Raw genomic sequence first — 15,752 nt, 5'->3', positions numbered from 1 at the left:
TCGCTAACGAGATGTCGTTGGGGGTCAAGGAATTCGTAACGCACATCCGGCCTTGTTAGCGCCGTCATTGCGTGTGAAACGTATGAACGACCGCTAACGATCAAAAATACACACCATATCGTTGATCCTTGACACGTCGTTCTAATCTCAAAAATCGTTGCTGCTGCAGGTACGATGTTGTTCGTCGTTTCTGCGGCAGCACACATCGCTATGTGTGACACCGCAGGAACGAGGAACAACATCGTATCTGCGTCTGCCGCCAATGAGGAAGGAAGGAGGTGGGCGAGATGTTACGGCTGCTCATCTCCGCCCCTCTGCTTCTATTGGGCGGCCGCTTAGTGACGCCGCTGTGATGCCGCACGAACAGCCCCATTAGAAAGGAAGCGGTTTGCCGGCCACAGAAACGTCGCTAGGCAGGTAAGTACGTGTGACTGGGACTAACGATGTTGTGCGCCACGGGAGCGATTTGCCCGTGATGCACAACCGACGGGGGCGGGTGCTTTCACCAGCGACATCATTAGCGATGTAGCTGTGTGTAAAGTGGCCTTACCCCAAGCGACTTGCAGCTGTAATCGCAGCAAAAGGTGGTGTTACAAAGTAATAACTTAAAGGGGCCGAATAATATTGCACTCCCCAATTTTCAGTTTATTATTTTTTATAAAAATTTTAAATAAGCAATAAATTTCGTTCAACTTCACAATTGTGTCCCACTTGTTGCTGATTCTTCACCATAAAACTTACATTTATTTTTTGAAACCTGAAATGTGGGAAAAGGTTGAAAAATTCAAAGGGGCCAAATACTTTCGCAAGGCACAGTACATCAATGGAGCTTTAAGTGTCAGCTCTCTCTCTCTCCCTTCCCCAGTTATAATTAAGCCAATATATTCAAAGTGGGAGATGGATATGTTTACTCTGTAGATTCAGATATGTCTTTTCTGGATTGTACAATTTCTCTCTAGATGACACAATGGCAAACATGACGGCAATTGTTAGACTCTGTCTCCTACAGTAATCCAGTGGCATCTCATTTTTGTGTTGTAGAGAGGACAAAGGGTAAACAGAAAAGACCCCTAACTGCATTGAAGAGTTAAATCATGACAATTACACATATCTGCAACCCATTGTCAAAATTGCCCAGCTTTAAATTGCACACAGATCCAGTTGTACATGCTGTATTATGATTGTATGGAGCAATGTGCATTCATTGGTTGTGAAGAAATGCAAGAATCTACTAAAGAATACACATAATGTGGCTTTTTAATTTAATTTTACCTAATAATAATAATAATAATTAATTGTAACTCAAGTAGTTGTCCATGTTATGTCTTCCAGTGATGAGTCCCTGCTGCTATATGAGTTGCACTGGCAGCAGACATCAAAGAGTAAATCCTTTTCAAGATATCCACAGTCAATCACCGGTGTCGATAGTAAATGGCTTAAGAAAACTGAGGGCACAGAATGGCTACAAATGTCACGTGGGGTATACAGTCCCTGACAGCTAGTTGTAAATGTATGTATGGTGTAGTATGTATGTTGTAGTTGCAGTTGTATGTAAATAAAAGCTTATAAACTGACTTTAAATTCACCCATTGATTTCATACATTACTCTTTTGAAAGCTAAAACCCTACCAAATTTGGTTTAGGTTATGAAAATAAAGTTGTTGCAAAGCTGAAATATTCATCATTTAATGAACACAGAAAGGTCAGATTTTGGCAAGACAAAAGTTTTGTCGCCTTGTCATATTATGCACTCATTCCTAGTTTACATCCACACCTGTGCTCACTAAATGATCGGTTAATTAGTGAGTGTGTATAAAAAGAAACCCAGCACCGCAGAACTTCACTTGAACTGCAACTTGACCTCTGACAGCATGCCAAAAATCCACCCTGCGACCAAAGCCTTGATTAGCAAGAGGCTGAAGAACAGACCCACTGCAGAGGTGGCTGGCACCTTTAATGTGTCTCAGCATCAAGTACAAAGAGTTAATAAAAGATTTGAAGAGACTGGAGATGTTTTTGACAAGCCCAGGTCCGGCAGACCCTGCAAGACAACTGCTCAGGAGGAACGTTTGTTGGTTAGAAAATCCAAAGCCAGCCTCTCTTCCACTGCAGCAGAGCTCCAAAAGGCCTGGTCACCTCAAGTCCCTGTGTCAACTAGAACAGTTTGTAGGTTTCTGTCTCAAAATGGCCTCCATGGTTGAATCAGTGCCCAGAAGCCAGCACTAAATAAAAGGCAATTAAAAAACACTGTGGCATTTGCCAAGTCCCACAGCCTGCTAAACAAATGGATGCTGGAAAAGTGAAAGAAGGTGGATTTCTCTGATGAATCTTCAGTTGAATTACACCACAGCTGCCGCAAATACTGCAGGAGACCTACTGGAGCCCGCATGGATCCAGAAAACATTTAAGTTAGGTGATGGAAAGATCATGGTCTGGAGTTACATTTAGTATGGGGGTGTGTAAAACATTTGCAAGGTGGAAGGCAATATCAACAGCCTAAAATATCAAGCAGAGAGAGGTAGAAAAGGGCTTTTGTTCACTACGCCAATGATCACTGATGAAATTGTAGGATCAATGTAACTTTATTTTGCACAGGTCTATGCGTTTCAGGAGGCTCAGCTCCCTTCCTCAGGATTCCTCAGGACCGACAGGCACAAGAAACATCAAATCTCTGATTTGATGTTTCTTGTGCCTGTCGGTCCTGAGGAAGGGAGCTGAGCCTCCTGAAACGCGTAGACCTGTGCAAAATAAAGTTACATTAATCCTACAATTTCATCAGTGATCATTGGTGCGATGAACAAAAGCCCTTTTCTACCTCTCTCTGTTATCAGCCGCCTGGGGTACTGCTGCCGTGATCTGGATTTTACATGCCTTTACAGGAGTTGTGACTTTCACAACTCCATTTGGTGAGTAGGATTGCTTATTGTGTTCACCCCGCATATATTGGGGTAAGACCCTATTGCGCTTTTCTTTCCACAGCTTTTTTTATCTTTTAAAATATTAAGCAGTATTAGCTACCTCTTACATTCCCAATGATAAAAGGGGTCAAATTCTGCAGCAGGATGGTGCTCCATCTCATATATCCATCTCTACAACAAAGTTCCTTCTGGCAAAGAAGATCAAGGTGCTCAAGGACTGGCCAGCCCAGTCACCAGACAAGAACATCATTGAGCATGTTTGGTTTAGGATGAAAGCGGAAGCTTGGAAGACAAAACCAAAGAATCTAGATGAACTCTGGTAGGCATGTAAGACTGCATTCTTTGCTATTCCTGATGACTTCATCAATTAATTGTATGAATCATTGTTGAACCACATGGATGCAGTCCTTCAAGCTCATGGAAGTCACACAAAATATTAAATATGGCTCTAATAGCACCACAACTTCATTCACCAATGTTATGCAACATATCTTTGTATTAGATATGTTGATTATTTGTTTGAATTTCACATTACTTTCAGTGGGCGACAATACTTTATCTTGCCAAAATCTGACCTATCTGTGTTCATTAAATGATCAATATTTCAGCTTTGCAGCAACTTTATTTTCGTAACCTAAACCAAATTTGGGAGGGTTTCAGCATTCAAAAGAGTAATTTATGAACCCAATGAATGAATTTAAAGTCAGGTTATAAGATTTTATTTACATATAATGGATAAGCGACAGAACTTCTGTCAGGGACTGTATGGGCTTTGACATAGGCAGCCAATTTGTCATAATTTCTCTGATGTAGTAAAATAAAGTAATCCGGAGCCTTTATAAAGAAAGTATAGATTGTGTTGCTTATTTGAATGCTTAAAATTGAATTGTTTCTTTCTCTGCCAGAATTTATCAGTCATTATGAAAATTCTCAATTGGGAGGTAAAATCTGTATTCAGTAAAGACTTTCCCATACTCCACTCCACATGGTATGATGGCCCTCATGGCCCACTCCACACAGTATAATGGTCCTTATGGCCCACTCCACACGGTATGAAAGCCGTCACGGCCCACTCCACACAGTATGATGGCCCTCATGACCCACTCCACACGGTATGAAGGCCCTCACAGCCCACTCCACACGGTATAATGGTCCTCATGGCCCACTCCACACGCTATGAAGGCCCTCATGGCCCACTCCACACAGTATGATGGCCCTCATGACCCACTCCACACGGTATTGAGGCCCTCACGGCCCACTCCACACAGTATGACGGCCCTCATGGCCCACTCTACACGGTATGATGGACCGCATGGCCCACTCCATACGGTATAAAGGCCCTCATGGCCCATTCCACACAGTATAATGGCTCTCATGGCCCACTCCACACGGTATGATGGACCGCATGGCACACTCCACACACTATGATGAATCTCACAGCCTACTCCACTAAAATAATAAAAACGCAATACTCTTCAGGTCAAACCTCACAATCACTGGCCTTAGTAGTAATGCGTGCATGCACTATGGCACATTCTTGTGAAGGTTGGTGATTGGTTGCAATAATCATATGGATGATAGGCATAACATCACAGCTCAAGGACCACCAGAACAAAATGGGAGTATTGTTTATATTTCTTTTAGTAATTTCTCTGCTTGTAGCAATGTTTTTTTAATCCCAGACAAACCTTTTCAGGGCTGCATTTGGCAACATTTGCAGGTGCAGGAGGTTATACAGCAGTACATAGAGTCCCCTGTTGCCATATTTTTGAGATATCCTCCCTTGGCTGTAATGTCATTGAGCAGAATTCTTCCATAACATACCATTTGTTGGACTATGGCACGATTTTGTTTGTGCCACGTTCATAGCCTCAGTATAGTTGAAAGTATACAAGGTACAGTTGGGCCTCATGTCTCTGGGTGCCTTATGTGCATGAACCCTTGGTGCTTTAATGCTGTACAGTGCCATATTTCATGATATTTTTAAAACAAATATCCATTTGCTTAGTGTGAAAGGACTGATCTTTCAAAGGTTAAGGGTTACAGGTATACATTTTTTTATTTTCCTGAACATATTAAATGTTTTCACACAATGACAGGAAGAGGAAACCAAATTGCAAACAGTAGAAATCATCTGACTCCGGTCTTTCCCTAAAATTCACACCACTTACAAATACAGATTAGGTCGCTCAGACTTTGTCATAAACTTGGCAGAGCTTTCTTTATGTAAAGAGAATGCTGTTATGCAATAGATTTGGCAGTACAATAAAGACGGCTTTTATATGTAATTAAGAACCACAGTTGGAACATTGTATTTAGCTCAAAATGTGGATAAAGAAGGATTTGTTTGGGCTTTTTTTAAGGAATAAGATTGTACCGTATTGTGCGTTATAGCATGGCTGCATTGAATCCATTGTTACGCTGTGATGAAGTCATTAAGGGTATGTGCACATGTTGCTTTTTTGTGTGCAGATTTTCTGCACATAAAAAAAGCATGTTTTGGAAGAAAATACACAACAAGAATTTTTATTAGCGCGTTTGCATGTTTTTTAATGCTTTTTTTTAGTCATGGTGATAATTAATTCAGGCGCTGTCCCCCCACGGTTCCAGCTGATGTTACAGCCAGGACCCAGGTCTCACTGACTCTCCCTAGCGATCGAGGCCCTGTAATACGATCACAGGGACCCGATTGCTGCCATGGCAACCCTGGGTCATCAGCATGATGACCCCGGGTTACTGACCTACAGAGGGCCTCACACACCATGCTCTATCCATGGTGTGTGAAGTGAACTGTCACTGCTGAGAGTGCAGCTCTGACATATAATGCACTGTAGTGATAAGGGATTGCAGTGGATTATAGAAAAGCAGAAAAAAAAATGCAGAAAGGACTGACACGCTGTTTCTTTTTTCAGCGACAAAATCTGCAAGGAAAAAAACAGTATGTGTACAGCAAGTCACTATTCTCATAGACTCCGCTGGCATGCATTTTTCTTTGCAGTATTTATTACAATCTGCAAAGAAAAAAAGCATGAAAAAGCAACGTGTGCACAGAGCCTAAGAGTGTGTAGGTATGAGTGCATGCAAAAATAAAACTGAACATACTAAGCTACACAAAATTGGAGAGCCGATTCACACTGACTAAAATTCGGGCATAAAGCATGAAACATTGGCTAAGATATTGCACCCGTGTTTGTGTTACTCTTAAATATTGTGGCTTTTAGAGATAATATAATTTTACAGACAGACTCGGACGAGGTATCCTAAATGCTTAGAATGACAGGCCGGTCCCCAGCGTCTTTTCCTTGCGCCGCTCCATAGGGAGAGATGTCTGTCCGACGCCTAAAACACACTTCCGCAAAAAAAAGTCTGTGTCTTACGGTCCATTTTTCGGGTCTGTGTTCCGTTTTTTAGGGGCGTTTCTCCGGTACGTATGTCATCCGTGTTGATGGCATATGCTGTCCGTGTGTGCGTGTGGAATGACCGTGTGTGCGTGTGGCATGAACGTGTATGTGTACGTGGAATGTCTGTGTTTGTGATGCACAATGTCGTTGATACATGTTGGCAGACAGCAGACAGAGTTGCGCGATGAGAATGAACTCGGGTGAACTTCACCCGACTTCATTGTCATGCTGCGGCTCTGTCTGTGTCGCGTCCTGATTAGCAGTCACCTGTGCAGGATTCACCGGTGACCGCTAATCCCTTGAGTGACTGAAGTGAGCAGCCCTCTCTCATACTCACCGATCCCCGATCTCCGGTGCGGCGCTGCTCAGCTGTTATTAAAACTCCGGCGGCTTTAACTATTTTGAAAAAGCCAGCCGCTCATTAATCAATCTCGTATTCCCTGCTTTCCCCACCCACAGGCGCCTGTGATTGGTTGCAGTCAGACACGCCCCCCACGCTGAGTGACAGCTGTGTCACTGCACCCAATCACAGCAGCCGGTGGGCGTGTCTATACTGTGCAGTAAAATAAATAAATAAATGATTAAAAAAAACGGCGTGCGGTCACCCACAGTTTTAATACCAGCCAGATAAAGCCATACGGCTGAAGGCTGGTATTCTCAGGATGGGGAGCCCCACGTTATGAGGAGCCCCCCAGCCTAACAATATCAGTCAGCAGCCGCCCAGAATTGCCGCATACATTATATGCGACAGTTCTGGGACAGTACCCGGCTCTTCCCGATTTGCCCTGGTGCGTTGGCAATCGGGGTAATAAGGAGTTAATGGCAGCAACCCATAGCTGCCACTAAATCCTAGATTAATCATGGCAGGCGTCTCCCCAAGATACCTTGCATGAGTAATCTGTAAGTTACAGTAAATAAACACACACCAGAAAAAATCCTTTATTTGCAATAAAAAACACTAACTAGTACCCTCGTTCACCACTTTATTAAGCACGAAAACCCCCTCCATGTCCGCGTAATCCACGGAGGTCCAGCGTCGCATCCAGCTCTGCTACATGGAGGTGACAGGAGCTGCAGAAGACACCGCCGCTCCTGTCAGCTCCACGCAGTAACTGAAGACAGCCGCGCGATCAGCTGAGCTGTCACTGAGGTAACTCGCGGCCACCGCTGGATCCTCCAACTGTGACAGCAAGTCACCTGTGACTACATCGCTGTCACTCGGGCGACTTGCTGTCACAGTTGGAGGATCCAGCGGTGGCCGCAAGTTACCTCAGTGACAGCTCAGCTGATCGCGCGGCTGTCTTCAGTTGCTGCGTGGAGCTGACAGGAGTGGCAGTGTCTTCTGCAGCTCCTGTCACCTTCATGCAGCAGAGCTGGAAGCGACGCTGGACCATCCTGGATTACGCCGGACATGGAGGGCTTTTTGGAGCTTATTAAATTGGTGAACCAGTGAATTTGTTAGTGTTTTTTATTTCTAATAAATGATTTTTTCAGGTGTGTGTGTGTTTATTTACTGTCACTTACAGATTAATCATGGAAGGTATCTCGGGGAGACGCCTGACATGATTAATCTAGGATTTAGTGGCAGCTATGGGCTGCCATTAATTCCTTATTACCCCGATTTGCCAACGCACCAGGGCAAATCGGGAAGAGCCGGGTACAGTCCCAGAACTGTCGCATATAATGTATGCGGCAATTCTGCGCGGCTGCTGACTGATATTGTTAGGCTGGGGGGCTCCCCATAATGTGGAGCTCCCCATCCTGAGAATACCAGCCTTCAGCCGTATGGCTTTATCTGGCTGGTATTGAAATTGGGGGGGACCGCACGCCGTTTTTTTTAATTATTTATTTCACTGCACAGTATAGACCCGCCCACTGGCTGCTGTGATTGGGTGCAGTGAGGCACCTGTCACTCAGCGTGGGGGCGTGTCTCACTGCAACCAATCACAGGCGCCTGTGGGCGGGGAAAGCAGGGAATACGAGATTGAATAATGAGCGGCCGGCTTTTTCAAAGTAATTGTTATCGCGCATTCTCTGCACAGCTGTTCCTCGCCGCGCTGGTGATCGGGGAGCAATAAGTATGAGCCGGGGGAAGAAACAGACCAAGCGCCAATGTAAGTATGACTGAGAACATCATGAAAAAAGGTAAGTATACTGAATTTAACAAAAAAAAAAATAACATCGTTCGTTTAAAAACGCACACGGACGAAACGTGCTGAACACGGACATACTCCGTGTGCGGTCCGTGCAGGCACGGACCCATAGACTTTAGCGGGTCCGTGCCTGCGTGATGCCGGCCAAAAACGGACATGTTGTCCGTGTCGAAAAGCGCACACACGTACTTACCACACGAACACACGTTCCGTGTGATTTTACGTGTGTGTGCCATCTATCATTGAATAACATGGGTCTCCGTATCTCCGTGTCTCCGGTACGTGCAAATACGTACCGCACACGTACAAAAAAAAACGGATGTGTGTTGCGGGTCTAAGAGATTGGGCCTGAGAGCTTTTTTTAAAAGTATGTTTTTGCTGAAACAAGGGAGCAATTTAGGGAAAAACATACCTTGCTGCAATAACGGAACCAATGTCTGATTCATGCTGTCCGTGGTTTGTGCAGGATTTGTCAGGTGCCCTTTGAAAGGGTAAAGTCATTAGATTCATGCGGCCATAACTAGGGGCAGCATGAATCAGACCATGTTGTGTTTTCATTCTGAAATGCTGCATTTTTTATGTTTTGTTGTATTTTAAAGAAAAATCTGTAAACCGAAGATAATGTAAGTTAATAAAAATTCCACCAAAAATCCATGGCCCCTGTCACATTGTTTTCTCTGCTGTATATAATGACATACAGGTAAAGCATACTATGGCAATGTACACATAGAGCAGCCGAAGACCAGCGGCACAGAAGGGGCGAGACCTTTAAAGCAAGGCAGGACTTTATGCATCTAATTTAAAACTGAAAAAAAAAGAATAATCACAGCACGTTCTGTACAGATTTATGGTGGCGAAAAGAAAATATGCAAAGCTTGTGCATGGACTGTCAGTAAGCAAAACACACTACCGGCAGAGATTGACTTCTCTGTTCTGAAGGCAGAATATTCAAATCATATAATCTATTTTACAAATATCCACTAGGTGGCAACAAATAGAGAAAAGTGAAGAACATATCTGAGACCATGTAGCAGGAATATACCAGTAACTAATCTATCAGGCACTTCTGTGCTTTTCTCTACAAATATGCCTTGCCGCATGATTAACGTTTTTACATTCGAGGCTCTGTACAACAAGTGCGTAATAACAAGCAGTGCAACTCTTTTTACATATTAATAATAATAATGATATTACAAATAATAATATTAATAAAGAATATTTCAGTTGCTTTTATTGCTGCCATTATGGTGTAGTCTACAGATGAATGAATTGACTCAATGTGAATCAAATTTATATTAAATTTTAGGAAACCTTTATGTCATATCAAATTTGAACTATTTGTTATTTGAGTTGCAAGAATCAGCAGAAAAAAAATGTGGCCATTGCCATTTTACACATTGCAGAAAGCTGCAATAGAAAAATCGAATGACCTCAGGTTCTGGTGCACTGGCTTCCCTATAATGCTTTGAGGCTAACTCATCACATTTTTTAAGTAGGGAGAACTGTGCCATCAACAATCTCACCACCTTCATAATTATATTGAAACATTTACATGCAACATATAAGCGAGGAAAAACAACTTCAACATGTTCATCTCCGCTGTGTGGCTGGTGGTGACCTTTAAGATCAATGGTACATGCAGGAGAATGGGGACACGGGGAGGAGGAGCAGTAGGTGGATGTTGCAGTGGGATGCAAAAGTGAAGCAACGGGATCATAGGTCACTCTGATGAGATTTGCAAGCGTCATGCTTGATTGCTTGTGAGATGATAGGTGAATTGTTAGCATTAAGCTAATAAATGACTATTGGATAGCCATGCTTTTAGACCCCTGCTATGAAAGCAAGATGGTTGATTTTATATCAGCTTCCATAGGGAAGTCAAAATTGGCACATTAGACAGTTACAATTGTGTTTCCAGCTTGATAAGCTTTTACCAAGGAGAAGACAGGTAAGGCTAGTTTCACACATCCGGCTTTTCACCAGTTTGCCGGATTCAGCGCACGCCGGTACAGTGTATACAGTACAATGGCAGCACGACAAGCGCCGGTCACATGCTGTTGAGTGACCGGAGCATGTGACCCGGAAGTTGTGGCGCTGCTATTGTACTGTATACACTGTACTGGCGTTCCGGCAAACCGGCGAAAAGCCGGATGTGTGAAACCGACCTAACTGCACGGTTGTGTTCTATAGTTATACTGTAATGCTGCTGCACAGGCTTTCAGTGCACACCCTACACTGCCAGATATTTCCTTGCCTGTCCCATTATACTCTATAATGTGCAGTTGCATCTACAGCTGTGGCGCCCTGGACTAGCCAGGTCGTCACAGGTAACACGCATACACCGCCATCCCCCAGGCAGTAACATTAGTTAGACACAAAACCCTTGTTGCCTCCCTCAAGGGTCTGATGTCCACACCAGGTGGGGCGGAGCCAGGCGGTTGGCCCCACCCACCAAGGAGTTCACAGGCCTGGAGGCGGGAAAAGGAGCAGTTACAGTTTGGAGGTGAAAGTGAGAGGAGTGAACACTTGGGTGTCTGGGTTGGAGCCCAGACACTGACAGCAAGGTTGGCAGACGGTGGTGGCTGTCTGCAGGAGTTAGTGGAACTCCTCAGAGCTGTAAGGACTGGGGTCGGGCGTCGGCCCGCCGGTACTGGACCGGGGAACGGAGTGAAGCTAAGCACACAGGCAGGGCCATCGGACCATGACCAGGCTTGGAGCCGCTGTCAATAGTCAAATCCGAATGTGACAGGAACCCCAGGGGTTTCCCAACTACCAAGTCCCGATTGAAGGCAACCGTCCACCCAGAGAGGATATACAGCCACCACCACAGGCTAGAGATCCAAGGCCAGCGCCTGCGGGCAAAACGGGCTCCTACGGCACCTATACGCCGGGGAGCGGACTACCGGTGGGCAACCACAGGAGTCAAGAACTTTTTCAAAGGTGCAGGGAAAGACAGCCACCATCAGCCGTCCGGGGAGAGCACAACAACAACACTGCAGCCGGCTGTGGGACCCGTCCATCCGGCCGTTTTAGTTTACCAGAGACTTTGTCAGTGATTGTCTGAGTGAGTACTCCAGTGTCGTCAGGTCCCTGCAACCCTGCACCCCAGCCATCCGGCCTCCCCGTTACACCATCGGGCCCCGGGATCACCAACCCCTGCCCACGGAGGGGACAACATCTCAGCTGCACCCTACCATCTCTCCCGGGATCCCCGTTACCAGCAGCGGTGGTGCCATTATCACCACGACCCGTGGGTGGCGTCACGAACAATCTCCCTAACCAAACCACCATCCCCATTTCACTCACGGGTGAGGAGCGCTGCTCGAGTCCCCGGGTCCGGTCCACCGCTCGAACCACCGAGCAGCAGCAGCAGAAGCCCCGGACCCGAGCGTGGCGAGCGCGTCCCCTCCTCCCGCGCCACAGCCACTTCCACTGGTGATAATCACACACATCTCCTGTTGTCTACTGTGTTCTAGAACTTTTATGGACGGCTGCTGGGAACCCTTATCTGTAGGGGGTAAAGGAATCTGAAACTTCTCCTAAAAAGGGGCAGCACAGCTTTTTAACAAAAATTGCTTTTTCTCTTTGCAAACAGAAGACTTGTGATGATCCCAAAATAAGGATACAATTTGGTCAGCCTGTTAAATGGAATCTCTTTCCAGGTCTTTGCTATTCCATCGGAGAGCACCATAATGTAGAGACAGAGACCCTGACTGCAGCCGTGTACAACTTACTGGGCTACTTGCTATAGGTTTGTTAAAATCATTTTTTTTGCTGCCGATTTATCAGTTCTCTGAATGCTGAGCTCTGTATAACCCAGGGCCCACCACTGATAGCTTTACTGTGTATACTGTAAATTGGTAGAAAGCTGTCAAAGTGTGTTTCACACATCTTTCTTGGTCAATAAGAGGCTTGGCAATCCTTTGGGCTGCAAATCAAATTTTTTTGAAGCTGGCAACTTAGAATTCAGGGACGCCCTGACCGCAATCAGCAACAGAGCATGTGCGGACTTAAGTGATGTCACCTCCGATGTCACCTAGCCATGATGGAGCGATCAATTCAAATAGATTGGTGGGTTAAAGAGGATGACTCTGGGACTCGCAAGGGATGCTGTAATGCCTTGAAGACGTAAGGTAACAAATACAAGTGCATTTTATATATAAGACATCATAAGAATAAAAATAAAAATACATCTTTATTATGGACATTACATTGACACTAGGATCCTGAGGTCAATTTAAGATGCTAAATTCTGATGTCAGGTTCCCTTTAAGATTGTATCTGTATTATACAAGTAAAAAAAATGTTCAAAAACAACAAACAGAAATGATGCCCGAAAAACTACCAAGAGGCTGAAATGAGACTTTTACATTTACAAACTCATTTAATTTTAATTAATTAAATAGATTTTCACCACCTGACCTTGTGATAGTGAAGACAGGTATGCATCTTATGCAATATATAATTGATTGATGAAGAAACCTAAGAGAAGGGATCTTGTTTCCTCCAAACTCACTGATATGTCTGGGCTTTAAAATGCCAATGGTGGATTGTTTGTTAGGAGAAAATGGTAGAGCTCATTTAATACAGGATTACATAAAAAGATATAGGCGGTACAGAATATGCAACCAGATTCTTTGACAACCCTCTAATAGAACAGTGAAAGAAGCGCTTGAGACTAGTAGAATTGTGCAGAATGGTAAACTGCATAATTGTAGGCCCATAATGAACACTGGAGGCAGCAAATGAAGTTGGATCCTAACACAGTGTACATAATATACTGCTAAGATACTACAAGCTGCAGGGTTTGCCTACATTTTTCTCAGGGGTGGACAACACCTTTGTTACCACAAATATAAGCAATACACCTTATTTTGTTGATAGGCTGTAAAGAGGTTACCAACATGATACCCTCTTCTTCTCTGCTTTCCTGAGCGCATATATTTGTTGGATCTGCACCTCATAGAGCTTCCTGCTAAGTCTGCCAAAGCATGTCCGCTATATATGAGATACTAAAAAATATGCTTCACTTCACCTGCCTTCTGCCCCAGAAAGAGAATAGCTGACCGGGATAAGCACAGTACAGTCACTGCACGGAGTAATACTTTCAACATTACTAATATTTACAGTGATTCTTACTGTATAGAGATTCTTTGAGATTGTCATAAGTGGGACAAGAGAAAAAGATTTCCCAGCTCTGGTATCTTAATTGACCTGACGTTTTACTTTATGAAGACTGGTGTTCTGCTGAGGGCTTAAAACAGTCACACCATTGTATTTCCCAAGATTGAATTTAAAGGGTTGTCTCAAAAAAAGTATTTTCAAAACTCAATGCAGTGGACAAAAAGTCTCCCTGTTTATGGTCCCATGATCTGACAGTGAAAAGGCCAACACTACTTGGTAAGAAAAGAGAATTTGAGCATTAACTTAGACGTAATAATCAGGTAAGAGAGAGCTGTAGGTGTAGATAAGAGGGACATCGGCTATTTATCATTTGGTTTGTGTGAGGCGCTAGCATAAGCTGACTGCGATTCACTATTCTGTTGCTTTCCGGTCAGACGTGACATGCTGCTACCTGTCTACAGGAAAGCAAACAAAAAAAAAAAACCACGGTATCGGCCGCGCTGCTCAGAAGAAGGTAGTGATAAGATTATTGATGAAGATTTATTAAGGATTAATATGCCACTACGCGTTACGGGGGTACATCCTCCCCCTTCCTCAGGCCTGAGGGGGAGGAAGGGGGAGGATGTACCCCCGTAACGCGTAGTGGCATATTAATCCTTAATAAATCTTCATCAATAATCTTATCACTACCTTCTTCTGAGCAGCGCGGCCGATACCGTGGTTTTTTTTGGTTTTTTTTTTTGTTTGCTCTCCACTAAATTATCTCCCTTTGGGAGCTCACGGGGCTGCTGCAGCCAGATCAGGATCCTGCGATCCATTTGATGTGTATGCAAGGGGCTGGTGAATCACTGCTACCGGGATCACGGGACCTTCCATCTCGGAGGAAGAGCTGCTGTCAGACGCCGGTCTGGCGGCTTCACACTACACGTGGAAGTTCCGATCGTGTGAGCAGATTCCTGCGGGTCATAGAGGACGGGATCGCCGCTGATGAGGAGCGGTGAACCAGGATTCCCCCTTCAGCATCATACAGTGTTGTACCTGCTGTACAACACTATCAGGTGAGTATGTATCTCACACCACTTAAATCTTGTGCTTTTAAGGTTCCACACAGGAGCGCCCTCTCCTTTTTCATTTCTGTCTACAGGAAAAGAAGAGACCAAAATTGCCGAAAAAGTGAGTAAAGATCCTAAAAGGATAAAAACTGGCGTGGCATTTTTTTTTGCATTAAAAAGGTGGCTCACCTGTTTTCCTTACTGGCCACATTGATATTATGTTGAGAAATAAGATTTCTTTCAAATACCTTATGTTTCCAATAGTGTCTGTGAGCAGTGCTATTGCGGTCAGCTCAACCCCTTCGTGTGACCCCCGGGCTCCATGACCTCTGATGTCCAGTGATGTCACGTCAACTAAGGTGGGCCGCAGTGTCACTGAGTGACTGGGCTGTGGCGACATATCACTGCTCATCACAGTCCAGCATTGCTCTTGCTTGCAGCACTGTGCAGTGACAAGCGGTGATACTCCGCTCACAGCCCAGTCACTCAGGAACACTGCAGCACACCTCAGGTGACGCTCACAGGCACTATTGGCAACACAAGGTATTTGAGAGGATCCTTGTTTCTCAACATAATATCGATGTGGCCAGTAATGAAAAGGGGTGACCACCCCTTTAAGGTTAAATTAATTATGTAAATCACTGTAGAATTAAAAAGAATGTTGAAAATTTGAAATATAATCCACAAGAATCTTTCAGTAATATTTATCTCCAAAAAATGTCAGTAAAATGATGTCAAATCATTTTGCACAATTGGAACGTCACAATCCCTCCTCCTGACACAAACAACTATGAAGTGAAAGTGCAGCTACATAAAACAAAAAAAATGTAGGCATGCGGTTTTATCTTCTCCTTACTTTGTCTTTGTCTTCAACAACATCTGACACAACATCGTCAGGATCTAGTATTCCTCCATCTTTGTATTCTAAGTGATGGATCTTCACCCAATATCCTGGCTCCTGAACAAAAAGAAAAAAAGAAAACGTATTAGTTGTTAAAGTTGCATTAAATGGGATTTATCAAGATAGTAAATTATTTCCTATCCATAGGTTTCTGATTGCGGGGGGATTGCGTGCCGCCGGTACGTGTTTGGTACGTTTTTGCA

General features: G+C 44.2%; 1 protein-coding gene across 5 annotated transcripts in view; it reads right to left on the bottom strand.

Annotated features, from left to right (window-relative positions):
- The window catches only part of PARD3B (par-3 family cell polarity regulator beta), a 1,965,757-nt gene that overhangs the window by 1,859,769 nt on the left and 90,236 nt on the right, over nt 1–15,752 (bottom strand). For all 5 annotated transcript variants that reach the window (XM_075317687.1, XM_075317688.1, XM_075317691.1 and 2 more), the window contains exon 2: nt 15,505–15,606. In XM_075317687.1, the coding sequence (XP_075173802.1) occupies nt 15,505–15,606 (102 nt within the window). The remainder of the gene's footprint in view (nt 1–15,504; nt 15,607–15,752) is intronic.

Source organism: Anomaloglossus baeobatrachus, chromosome 7 (genome assembly GCF_048569485.1).
Source record: "Anomaloglossus baeobatrachus isolate aAnoBae1 chromosome 7, aAnoBae1.hap1, whole genome shotgun sequence".
NCBI classification, from domain to species: Eukaryota; Metazoa; Chordata; class Amphibia; order Anura; family Aromobatidae; genus Anomaloglossus; species Anomaloglossus baeobatrachus.
The sequence above is the reverse complement of the archived record's forward strand: the minus strand, read 5'-3'. Positions and strand labels throughout refer to the sequence as shown.